The 14149-nt window shown below is 35.6% G+C and overlaps 1 protein-coding gene across 1 annotated transcript; it reads left to right on the top strand.

Moving 5' to 3' along the window:
- Positions 1–101: 101 nt before the first annotated feature.
- Positions 102–2905, top strand: LOC108674944 (protein SpAN; the record flags this gene model as incomplete). The annotated part of the gene is made up of 5 exons (XM_018162934.2): positions 102–236; positions 924–1022; positions 1795–1948; positions 2064–2201; positions 2791–2905. Coding segments are annotated over 5 exons (530 nt in total), but the record flags the coding sequence as incomplete, so codon positions are not given.
- Between the last annotated feature and the right edge of the window lie 11244 nt (positions 2906–14149).

Genomic DNA, 14149 nt, shown 5'->3' with positions numbered 1-14149 from the left:
CTTCATGGATACGGCAATGTTTTCATGTATTAATTCATTTTCATAAATTTCACAGTCATATGTTCATCCACATTTATTATATGTTCATCCTCTTGTTAAAGACGACTGGTTGAAGGCCTGCAAGCAAGAGTCAGATCCCTGCAAGAACGGCGGCTACACGCAGAAGGACTGCAGCTGCGCGTGTCCTCTTGGCACGTCTGGTGACAAGTGTGAGAATCTCGACATGAACTACAATGGTGAGCGCGAGAGCCTTAAAGAACTTCATAAGCACTGAAAACTGTTAAAAGTGAATGCCTATAAGCGTAAGTACTCTGCGATAAGAGCTGAAGCGATGAGGTATACTTATATAATCTGTAAGATGTTCGACAAAATCGTCTGAAAGTTTCAGCCATGATGTGGTCTCAGAAAATTGTTAATTTTACCTACAAGCTCTGCTGCTTGCAATATTGCATACAAATTGCCCATTTATCTGTCAAAAAAGTTACTGTCTACTGTGGCTGGCTTCATACTCATTTCGATCAGGTACATTAATAGATAAGCGGGCAATTGCAATGCGAATTCATATTTTCCGCCAAAGGCATTTATTTTCTGATTTTTGACATTTTTAAGCGAAATAAATGATTTTTTATGCCAACTGCTCTGCAAGCATCATTGACTTGTTCATTATACTTTCTGTTGTTTATCTAAAAATTACAACGATCGAGCGACCGAAAGAACATTTACCTCACTCTACTCTTAGTGAATTTTGATCCGATGAGATATTTGGTTGAATCTGTTAAATAGGATCCAAACTTGACAAGGTAATTAGATCCTGAGTAAGCTCCGTACACAACTCGACTCGAACTGTGCAACATTAAACTGTATACTATTTAATGTCACATGTTTGAATATTTTCAATGTTTAAAGTTAATTTTTCAACATAGATGCTCTGGTGCAAAAGTTCTCCCCGAATACCGCGATCATCAAGACCTCAGGAGCAGAAGTTGTCTCGCCTGGCTACCCTAAACAAAAAGGATTGGGAAGTAAGAGTCTTTAATTACTTAGCGTTGTCATAGTCGGCCGCATTAATTCACTGTGTAACTGAATAATGCTATGATAATCATAATTATATTGATGATTTATGTCGTTGATAATGGCTTAAATGTGAATTTCATTCGTGTTTAAAATTTGGTTAATAGTGTTGTATCGTTCGGTTGGATAAAGTAAGAAGAACCTTGTATTTCCGTCGTTGCGAATAAGCTTTGCCAATTTCAGATTGCATGTAATTTCATCAAAATGGCTTTCTATTTTCCAGCCCTAAATAAACTAATAATTCTTTTTTCGTTCTAGCTGGAAAGTGATGATTGATTTCCCTGTAATTCGTTCAAAAACCTCGCAATTCCTTGGTGTTAAGTGTAAGTTCTGGGCTGATTTTGAACACATCAGCTCAAGGCAGTAAATTCGCACAGGTCCTCCATAATGAAGATGTCATTGGTTTCATAACAAAGATATGTGAGTCGTACGCCAAGAGCAAGTTAGAAGTTATAAAATCATTTTATTTGCACCGCATCCTACAAATGAGACCATTCATTCCGTCATATGATCAGAGGTTGCTCAATATTGTCTGGTGTATGTTGGACTTTCTATCAGTTTATATCCCTCCTCGCTAATGGCCACCTCTAAAAAACTGACGTATACCGACGACATCTTGGAAGATTGCTGAAGCATGCTGCTCCTACATAAATTTTACTTCAATCGTGTGCATAATGTACAAAACATGAATATTTATTCATATGTTATTGAATTTTCCTGCAGCGCTGAAGTACACGCACGTAATGCAAGCTCCTGAGTGCCACAAAGCGGTGGCCACCTTCAGCGACTTCCAGATTGATCCTCGCAGCACGGAGAAGAACTGCAAGGATGCTTATCTGGAAATCCGCACTGACGTTTCTGTTGTGAATGGTGAAATGTACGTAAAATTCAAAATGTGAAAGTGTGAAAAATTCCATCAAATTACGCCTCGCTTAATTAGAAGTAATTGTTTTAGCGGATAGAGTATTGTTTTTAATCCATGATGATTTCAGATTTTGTGGCGAAGAAATTAAAAACGGAACAGTGTTCAAGAGTGACAAGTCGGAACTCATCTTCCACTTCTACGATGGCGATCCCCAACATAAAGGCTACAAAGCCATTTTCACCACCGAGGCCATTCCCAACTGCCGGTACGATTTGAAAATAACGAGCCAGTTTAATTTTCTTATCGTTTCTCGGAAATATGCCATGCTTTTACCATTGATTCGGTTCCGTGTGTGTGATGTATAATATAGTCTCTTGTATTATATCAAGTTTCCTGCACATTGCCGGAATTTTTCAAGAAGGAGAGCAAGTTGGGCTCATGGGCACACATAGCAGCAACTCGTATTGCCATTCCCACCTCCCACTCTCCTATAGTTTTTTGCTAGTCCTCGATTAGTTATAAGTCTTTTCCAGGCTATCTTTTACACAGCACATCCTTCTCTTTATTTGAAACATTCCGCTCTCTGATTTCAACTTTCCTTATTCTCTAGTAATCCACTATGTAGATTGAAATGTTTAAAAGCATTAAAAATTCGATGTTAACCGAAATCAAGTATTTAAATTCCGAGTAACTTCAATCTTTTACATTTTTCGTATATTTTCAGCCTGATGTTTTTTTTTCACAGTGAGACAGTCAACAAATATTCCTTTTCACCAAATAAAATGTTCTCAATAATAGTGTGATAATATTCGTTACATTATCATTTATTTATTTTTACAATATTTCTCTTTCAGCTGATAACGTTTCTTCGACTGACAGAGCTGTGTTGGCAACAGGAAATAATTTGGTTTACAGTGTTGAATATTAACAGTTTTCTTTGAGTGTTGAAAAATAAACTTGCAAGTTCTACTTTTGTTTCATTCACAATCGAAGACTGATACCCGTTTGATAAGCGCCACTGTGATTTTTTAACCATTCATGATTCTGTGAACTACATGGGATAATGCACTTCTCATGCTTTAAACTGTGGCAGATCTACTATAACATATGAAATTACGTATGTGTATAAAAAGAGTTTATCATTATTTGAGCTTTGATCTCGAGCAATAATTCGCAATTCTGAAACTCATTTCGATTGATAAGGTAGCTCCAATCGTACGTTCGATGCTTCTATGTTAAGCAATTGAAATTGAAATATTTTACATTTTATAAAATTTTATCCTAAAATTTAGGCCCGTTTTTCCTGGTAGTGTTTTTGCAAACATTTTTTTTATCAATCTGTTGATGTATTTTGCCTTTATCGGCATCAAATAACTGAATATGCGTTAGTGACGGCTCATAGACTTTAATGGAACGTGCATGGCATGGTTGCGTTAATATCTCTTACTGCATATTATACATCTGGCCATCTTGCCCACTTCCATGCAATTTCTGTGATGGTCCATAAAATGTACAAAGGTCTCTAATTCATCAATCAAATAAAGCAATAAGCTTGGGAAAACTACATTTCAAGCCGAATGCAGATCCAAAAATTACTATTTTCCGTTTATATTTAGGTCAAATGATTGACTAACGTCTGCCGTTTAAGTTCTGCAAAAATAGGCTTATATATGCCGTGCCGAAATCACGGAATTGCCGATTCTATGAAATCGGCATCCACTTTACCGACAGCTAATTTGAAATGTTAGACAGTTAGAAATGATTAGGTCAAGTTCGGCCAAGTTCTTTTATATTTAAATGTGTAAAAAAATAAAACACAGTACCCACAGCAGTGAGTGACAGAGAGCGCATTTTCTCAAAATCGACGAAAACGTGAAGTCACGGACTGACAGACGGACGGACGTACGGACATGGCGAGCACAATGGCGCCTTCCATAAATGAGAAAATGCGCAAAAAATGAACCCCGCTGACTGGCCTAACCCCATATTCCTATAGTATAGAAATGCTGATTCTACAGAATCAGCAAACTGGCTGCCGATTCCATAAAATGGGCAATTACACGATTTCTACACGACATGGTTTTAAACCTACGGTATTTAGTCTAAAGATTATACTATCCGATCCAACCGAATTTGAGTAATATAGATTTCTGGAGCGGATGCAAATTGTATAGACCTGATCTATATTGATCTTCTTATTCATGTGAAATAGCATAGTTTAAAATTTTAAATTTAAAAAGGTTAAAATTTAGTTTTTTTCATAGTTTAAAATTTTTGTTACCTGCTGTAAATTCTCAAATTCTGTTGATATTTCATGAACAGCGTGTTAAATGAAATAGATTAAATTTGATGCAGGTTGCAACGGAATTTTTTTGTAACACAATCTATGCTATAATTAAGCCGTCTGAAAGTTTCTCTCGTAGTTGAACCTACACACTGCGCAAACATTTGGAACGATATTATCACAACTATAGCCCAATACAAGTCGTTTTTACAAAAAAGTAAACTCAAATACACTAAGTGTCATCTTAAGCGCGACAAAAATGTTTTACCGTTTTGCATCACATCGATGCGTGCGAGAGGTAAAAATGAAAGGCTCTGTAAATTTTTCTCTTCGGTGCCATGATTAATTTCTGCACCGTAAAATCCATTATGTGGCTTACATAACCGATTGCTTCGAATTATATTTTCATTTTTTTGCAACGTTATTGAAGCTAGATGGGGATCTCGAGTGCAAACGCAACAATTGCTCGAGTATACTTCTTCCAAGTGGGTAAAATACTGTTTTTACCAGTTAAATTCCTCAGAGTGAAACTGGTTAAAATTTGTGTCATTTTAGCGAAAATTTGAAAACTAATCAATTTGCATGCCCTTTTAATAATTTTTTATTGAATTCTTATTTTTTATCTAAAATATGTCTTCTTTGTATCAATGGATCTTGAATATAAAGTTTTGATGGTTCTCTACTCAACACACTATAAACAATTTGAGACCGAGTGCGTGGGGTATACCGAACATTCAAATGAAGAGTTCCTTACAAAATAATAACCTGTTACAAAAGGATATTGGTAAATTTTGACTTATAAACCTTAGAGAGTTTAACATTGCGGAGGTGCATTTTAGGCTCGGCTGTATCGGAAGTTCATTTTTAGCCGTCAATGTAAAATGGTCTCCCCATGTTACAGAACGTCAAAGCTTCCAACTCCCAAGAGGTTACCAAGTACATATATATAAAATATTTCGTGAAGAAATACTCAATTTAAAACAGGAAAAATAAAGCGAGCAAATTTAATTTTCATCTTATCAAGAAATAGTCCTAGCAAATTTAACATTGGCGTAATTCCAGCATTTACTGTGTAGTTCACAAAGGGGGCGATATGACCTAGGTTGATTCAACTACTTGCAATGACGAGTCTTTTTTTTTCTTTCCGTATTTGATGAAAAGTATTCATGAAAATTATTACACATTCGCAAGGAAAAAGGTTCCAGGATTTTCAACAAACTTGTTAATTAAACTCTAGAAACAGATATAACAGATTAAGTTAATATATCTATTTAATACATATATCTATCGTTCCACGCTAATTTCGGCCATTTGTCTGTCATTTCTGACAAACAAATGGCGTTCTTTCGGCATCGGATCCTTTTTGCCTTCAGTATGAAACTATTGGATATTGAATCGCCGGCTTCGTCAATATTTGGATAAGATTTGCGAATAAAGTGCTCGTAAATAGATCGGTGAATTTAAAACCAACATACTTATTACAATATGATTTGAAACACCCGGGACTTTTGAAGGCCTTTGTGGTAAAGTTGTAAAAAAGGTGATATACATAATTCGTCTTTGGGTTGACAAGAGGAATTTGATTCTCGATCTCACGCAAACTCCAAAATCAATTTGATCAATATGGAAAGTATCTTATGAAAATCTGCTATCAAATCTCATATTAATCAATTCTTTATCGGATAAATTCTGGAACAAATTTTTTTCACAGACTCGGAATCAAATCCAACTGCACGTTAGTTTTGTATTCTATGCGACGCAAATATTAACCTTGATTGCGAAGAATCTAATGTAAAAATTGACATAACAATAATTTGAGAAGATTTGAATTACTTGACCTATATTCTGTATAGAAGGAAACTTGCATTGACCAGAACCCTGACAGACGTCTCAGAAACCCCTCATGTTTTGTGCGTCTGTCAATGGTTACAAGCGAGATACCTGGAGATATATGTTTTGCCTGATATTCCTGCAGGCTGGAGAAGTCATGGAAGAACTCTTCAAGTGACATCAGCATTTCATTTCGTCTTCAGAGCAGCGTTGCCAACTGGTATATTTACATCCCAGATTTCACAAAACTGGTATTTTCAGACGGTGTCTGGTACGAATATATTAAATCAGATATATTTGCCTAAATCTGGTATTTTTCTGGTATTTTCGAACTTGCTGTAAAATTTCGCTTATGAAATAATCTCAATCTAATTGTTAACATTTAACAAAAATGTGTAGTGCATGAGACTAACCATTCTTGATTGACTACTGTTCAGTGATGATATGACCTTTGACGAGTGAGGTTGTCGAACTGATCTTTGCAACACAAGCTCCACTGTTCTTGCTTGGTTGTTTTTGAATTCTGGAGTGCCACTTATTGAAGTGTCAATTGAATTTTGGGGTGTAATTCAATATTTCACTGATCTCGAAAGTCATCATCCATTGATGGAACAGGCTGATCAATTGTCTACTTTTACCCTATCTCCAATGAATTCGTGGAGCTAGTGTTTTCACAAGTAACCTACGTGAAAAACAAGCAACGAAACAGAATTTCAACTAAGGTACTGGAGTTCGTTATTCGGACCAAAAGTTATCTGCTCAGCCGCAACAAGTGATGCCACAATTTTGTGATAACACCCGAAATGTTAGATATATGCAGTACAAGCATGTACGAAAATAAGGAAGAGGAAGATGACCTATTTCCATGGCTTGCTCATCTTTAGTGAATGGGAAGAAATGTCACACTAATATAAAAGGAAAATGTTTCAATCACTCAATGTAATGAACCACAGGAAATGAAAAGTGTCAATATGTTTCAAAAAGAGGGAAAAAATACGTGTTCAATTTGGCTAATTATTCGACAAGCCATATAAATGCACAGTAAGTAAGATGGAAAATTACTTTTCTTGTCTAACCAACGTTTTTGAACAATATTTTCATCAAATTTGGAGGTATTAGTCTGTTTTTGAACAATAGAATTTCTGTTATTTTGAGCTAGGCAATCTGGTATTCGGGCCGAGAAAAAAGTTGGCAACACTGCTTCAAAGAAGACTGAAAATTCTCTAATTCAATTCTCGGCAAACTGATGCCCGCTGGCCGCATATGGCCCGTCAGAGTTTATTATGCAGGATGCAGGTACAAGATTCGATATCCAACATTCTTCCTTAAATGTTTGCATGATGTATTTTAATTTTGTAGAGAATTTCATTAGGATCAATGGTCAAATGTTTTGTAGTCTCAATGGGCAATGGGTAATTTCGTCGCCCCAGCAAATGAAGAACTAAGAAAAGTTAATTTTTCGATCGAACTAATCGATAGAGAATGTATTCTACTCAATATTTATTATTATTTATTCTACTCAATCAGTAGAATAAACTATAACAATATTAGCCGTTTTAACTGTCAGAGTAGATTCAGTGCTAGAAGCAACGTCATTGCTGACGTTGCAAAAAATTGAAGCCATGAGCTTATCTTGCCTAAATGCTTAAATTTAGCGTAATAATCGAAATCAAAACAATACTGGGAAGCGTAAAATCATTGAATTTTATTTTTAAAAACATTTTGGAACTATCTTGTTTGAACTCATCGGGTAATTTGTTAAAATATGACACAATAAATAACGGCTCCGCTTTTTTCTATTTCTAAACGAACCGGTAGTAAGTTAAATATCAAAAAACCCTGGTGTTATGGGAATGTTGGGGAACAATGGAGCGAAATCAGATCTAAAAAGACGTTCATCATGGTAAAGTGCTCGATTAATGAATTTTCAAAGTTGAAATCTGAACATATCGTTATGATTCAAAATTTTCAACTGCCTTTATAATTCGCTTGTGCATGTTTTTATTTAGGAATATTTTTATCATCATACCTAAACCTATGCATTGAACGCAACGTTTTGTTAAGTAATGTGATACCCGTTTTTTGTATTGAAAGGACATGGGTAAATAAGGTAGACAAATGTTTTTGACGAGGAGAAAGGCAAAACATTTAATGAAGCACGCAAAACTTTAACGACGTGGTTAAAGTGTTTATCGAAAGAGATCTTGCGGTCGAGTACTAAACCAAGATATCTGAATTCATTGACCCATTGTAATATTGTCCCATTGAAGGTGATGCCACGTAAGGGAAGCTGGGAGTAAAAAGCATTAAGTTTGCCTCGTCTGTGTGTGCCACTTGCTTGTATGCCAAAAGCCATCTTGATATATTAAACGACAGCCCTGAAATATTATCGCACACTTCGTCGTACAAGTTTCTCGAGCGATAGAAAACGGCGTCGGTGGCAAAAAGCTTATACAGTTCACATATCACATATAAAAATGAGGCGATATCATTAATAAAAATATTGAAAAATAGTATTAAAATTATCATTCAGAGTTTTATTTAATTTATTATTCGAAATATTATTGAAATAATTATATTAAATATTATTACAATTATTATTAAAATTACTATTAAAATTTTCATCAAAATTATTATAAAATATACTATTAAAAATGTTAATGAAATTTACATTAAAATTATAANAACACACAAGAGAGTGTGCTGAGTCTATAGTCCAGCTAGTGCTCTGTGATTTCTGCAGAAAGATTTACTGTTCGTTCTGACGGATTGATGGTCGCAGCGAAGTTTGCTGACATGAGCCTTCAATATTGACGGCATACAACAGTTATCAAGAATCAAACATGCTAGATGACAGCAACTCCTTTGCTAACGAGACTAGTTGTCTCGAGTATTCGTTTCACAAAAAAATGAGTAAATCTCACGTGCTATACTATAGGACGATGACTCACAATCACGATGACTCAAAAGTATTATAATTTAGAAAAGGATAAAATTTGCCTGTTCCTTACCGGATGAAATGGCGAATGGTTTACTATCGCTTCAACTCAGCTATCTTGAACCTAATGTCATAAATAATAATCAGCGAAAAGATGGAAAGACTCCATTGTCGAAGAAGCAGCGTTAGCATCTCAAAGAAACGAAGTGACAAGGAGGGACAGGTGGAAAGTAACAGCAAAGAAGACACTCAGGCGAGGTCGTTTACTAGAGAGACAAAGGTGTTAATGTTAGGAATCCTGCCTACATAACAACCCCACATGTGGGGCGCTCAGGAACAATGCTTCTAGGAACGCGAGAACCCATTGCACGTCTGACAGCAGGAGTTAGGTATTCATAGCAGCACTTGAGCAACACTAAAGTCGCTACGCGTACCTGGCGAGGTTTTGATAATCGGGCCCAGGCTGATGAGCACAGAATCATATCATGGAATCAGAGATCCCAGAGCGGGTTCGATCCCAGCTCTGTGCGCCAGTTTCGGGTCAGAATCGGCAAGTAGGCCGGGCGGTTAAGCAAAGAAAATCGGAAGCAGTGAGTTGCGAGTTCAAGCTCTCAACATAAGTTGCATATATATGCTGTGGATCTTCTGCAATGTTAAGAATCGGCGACAGGCCTATGGCCTAATAAACACTGAAACCGCTATATTATTTTATTATTATTATTATTATTATTGTTATTATTATTATAGATTAGAAAATGTTTCACCTAATGCTGCCGAGAATTTGTAAAATTCCTAGAGTATCAATGAACAGCTAATTTAACGTGTATGCCTCGTTTTCCTCGTATCAATATAAATAAATGATGAATTCTATGACAATGATTCTGAGCACCTGCTGTTGAATGAAAGTTTGTACAAACGTTTTAAAAGACTTTTTAAATCAATTTATAGATTTATAGGAGAAAGTAAGATATATTTAAACTATCAAATATTATTAGATTGTTATTTCTTAAAAAAAAAGAATATAAACGAATTTTTTTCTTTGTTGACATAAATTTATGATCATCTGAATTTTTTAATCGAACAGGAATTTTTTAACCATAAGGCTAAAATGGGCCAAGTTTTTAATACAGCTAAAATGAACGAACTAATGACAAATTTTTAGACAATTTCAGAGAATAACAATGTATAATGACATTAAAATCACTCCAATTCGATAGGTTGTCGCTTGACATTATTCACAATCAGAGTAATTGATCTCATTTGAAAAGAGCAATGGACCAATATGAAACAGTGCAAGTATTGGTAACGCGTGAAATAATAATTACCTCAATCGAAAGTTTCACTTCAAATTATTCTCACTTTCATTCTTCTGCTACGAATTTTCTTCTCAGTTATTCCTTACTTCCTATTATCTCCCATAATATTCATATAACCCCATTTAATTTCCAAACATCTCCCCATCCACCAACTTCCTCCCACTGCGTAAGAGGTAGGGGGCGGCAGTCCAATGTCAGAAGTTCGAAAGTTTGTTTGACGATTTGTACACAACACGTGCAGCACACGGCTCGCAACGATTGGTTTTTCCACTCAAATCTGGGTTTTTTGAACCTCTTCTGGGTTTCCAGTGTAAATTTTTGAAAATATTCCAAATCTGGGTTTTTGTGTCTCTGTGGGGAGGGGGGGGGAGAATATGCCGGTCTATGTGAATAACATGTGTCTGTGGGGGAGGGGGCGCTAGGAATTCACTGGGGAGCAAAGGGGGCGCAGCCTGCTTCAGTTTGGGAACCAATGTTCCAAATTATATAAGGAGCGTGCGAGGAGACCCTCCTCAGTTAGAGGCTTACTCTCTTGTTAGCTAGTGCAGGTATAAAGCTGTAAGATACAAGTTCCTGTCTCGTCTGCTGTTCAATTGAGTGCATTAACTTATTTGGGAACACTAGTTGACAAATCTATAGGTGGTAAAATTTATGGCTTTTAATGATGACATTTGTTGATCATACTCATTAGTTTTGTGAAATGTTCCGTCTTCAGCAACAACTTGAGAACACACTATGTGTGTTCTCAAGTGTCATATGGACCTGTCGCATAATTGTCTCTGTTGATGTACCATATGAAATACACATGAAAATCATATTATTTATTTATTTATTTATTTATTTATTCACACAGGAGCACACGTTACAATGAAAACATAAAAAGAGACGTGAAATAAAATAGCAAGGCTTCCAGGTGAATGCCCATATCCAACGGATGCCACGGAGCAGGTGGAACTAGACTCACTTTCGGCATCACTTGCCATCACTGACAGTACAAATAGCGTGGAAAGTTTAGGAATGAGCAACGCACAACCTCACTCAACGACAGACCGGCAACAACAATATTGTGGAACCCCAACTGAACTGAGAATTTTCGTTCATTTCTCGTTTCTATATGCGAATGAAATTTATTTAGGATTCAATTAAGTCATCATTAGGTGTTCATAAATCGCAATTGAAATTCATTTCGATTTCTTATTCATGTTCTTAAATGGCTCTGGATTTCCTCGCTCTATCTGAATTTAAAGTCTGCGTTATGAACCGATCATCTTAATGATATCTCGATGATTTATAGATACTCATTCGAATAATTCTTCTTTGTCATTATCGCCCTGTGCTTCATCGTATACAGAAAGACGGAAGTTCTGGAATGTCGCCAGGATTGCTCAGAATTAACTCATTCGACTTGAAATACATATTAAAATCGTTTTTGATCTTTAATACATATATTAATCTTAACATTAATAACATAACATTAATACGCGTATCCACAAGATCGCGTTTATGATATCAAGGAATTATTCAATGACTCACCGACAGAGAGAAATATGTTCTAAAATACAAATGATGAACAGTGGCTGCTTAAGCCATCGTTGCTCGTAATATATTCGAGAATCCTGAATCTGGCTGATAATTTTAGAAATAACAGTGATGTTAAGTAATTTGAGATCCGTTTATATCGATATCAGATGTATTTAAGTCAAATTTTTTGCGTTTGAAGCCTGGTGAGGATTCTCTTGCACTAATCGTATCGTGAGGCATTGCAGAAAATAAAAAATTGAAATTCAATGTTTTATTTGCTATAAATAATTTAATGTATTATACAGAATAATTGTTTTCCACATTCAATTGCGGGAGATAAATTGGATGGAGAGTTGTGTGTTGCATGTAAAATGTGAGTTCGAACAGGATCTTTCTTTAACTTACATGCATTGATTTTTTTCCGTATTAAAAGGATTCAAATTTAAAAATTACAGGAATTGTCGATCCCAGGTCACGCCGGGAAAACCTACTAGTTTGACGTCAAACTCTCATTTAACTCCTGCCTGAAAATGTCGAGGATAGTTAAATATTCAGTTTCAAATAAATGCAAATTAATATAAGTCATGAATGTAATTAATTAATAATTTTAACTTTTCCACAACGACGTTCTGCAATACCGCATCTTTTCGTCAGCAATAGTGAAATTTATTCATGAATTCATATTATTGCTGGATTTAGTCCGACACAGAGATCTTTGTATGAGCCTATGATGTGTGCTCAACAATTTCTTATACGTTAATGAGCGACAGTGTATTCAGGGTAGCAATTTCCCGAGATTTAATTAAATTTTTCTGCAATCCAGCTTCCTTTGTCCTTATCATTCCTTTTCGTTACTGACGGGATTTCTCGATCCCATGCCACTAGGTACGAATGGCATTGACGACGGTAAATATATCCGTGATCAATGGGTTTATTAAGCTGAAGAAATGTTAACGAAAGAAATTCCTTTACGATTCCTCATTTAAATACGGTCTATATTGTAACTAACATGTCGCATTTGATTCTAGTTTATATGCAAGAAATTAAATTGAATTGGAATAATATCGCACTAAATTAATTTCGACTATTCCATCCATGAAAAATTTCTGATTTTGTTAGCGTTCCGCCATTTTCGTAGATATGCACAGATAAGCTGAAAATGCACAAATTCTGAAATATTTAACATAACATAACATAATGATGTCGGCGCTGAAATGTAGGCCTGATGTGGCCTGTCGCCGATTCTTTTCCTTTTCGTGCCTTGTTCATAGATTTCGTGTATGTTATACAAGTGAACGCCTCAAACCTAGAATATCTGAGACCCCCACGCTTGTCTCGGACGATGAGCAACAACCATCCACCACGTCTACCATCATTTTCATCATGTCACTCTCCTTCAGTCATGTTTCTTCACCATTAACTTAACGACCACATCACACATCAACCAGATTTGACTGCCTGACTAACCGAAGATTCTTCTCGTAGTTATCAAGAAAAACTAGAAGCACCTCTCATACGACTGGCAGTCACGACCAACGGACTACACCTCCTAACAAGCGATATCTTCAAAACAGAGTTCCTGAAAAGATTTTTTCAACTCGGGATTTCATTTTCACATCGATTCCTCAAGGCAGGCAATTTCACCATATTCATTTTCTCAGTTTAACAAGTGTTAACCACAGTTTATGACTCAGTGACAGAAGCATTTCCGAATGTATAATCAACTGCACGTGTTGCGTTTCAAAAATTTTCATCCAATATCCAAACTGCTGTTTTTTAAAATCGGCACTTGCCAGCAGCAATTAACATTTTAAACGTGAGCAAGTTGAATGCGTAGTGAAATAGATATCATTACAAGAACATTGTACGAAGAATCACTGTTTCATACAAATAGCAAAACTAATGTTATTATTATTTTTAATGTTAGAATTATTAGCCGTAAATATCACTATATTGGCAACAATGACTTTTTAAAGTTTTCGAACGTTTACACATCAACTTTTCTACAGATATATATTTTACTTTCTGAATTTTTGAAGGTGGAATAAGAGCATCGGTTTACTAATTGAATGCTCATTAAAAAATCCATTACATTTTGTGGACACAATTGAAATAAATACAATGTAGTGACAGCCAACATTCTTCAATAAACATTCATTGAAAGTTTTTAATTGAGTACAAATGGTTTGTAACGTTCATAAATGTATAAAAAAACATTTCATCTGCTTCATCATGCATCACATTCAAAAGTTTTCAATAAATTACGCTCACTGCGCATATTGTAATGATTAAAACCGGGAACCCTATGTTCGATTTTCCAGGAA

This window comes from Hyalella azteca, unplaced genomic scaffold (genome assembly GCF_000764305.2).
Source record: "Hyalella azteca isolate HAZT.00-mixed unplaced genomic scaffold, Hazt_2.0.2 contig8748, whole genome shotgun sequence".
NCBI lineage: Eukaryota > Metazoa > Arthropoda > Malacostraca > Amphipoda > Hyalellidae > Hyalella > Hyalella azteca.
This window is presented reverse-complemented; position numbering and strand designations above follow the sequence as displayed.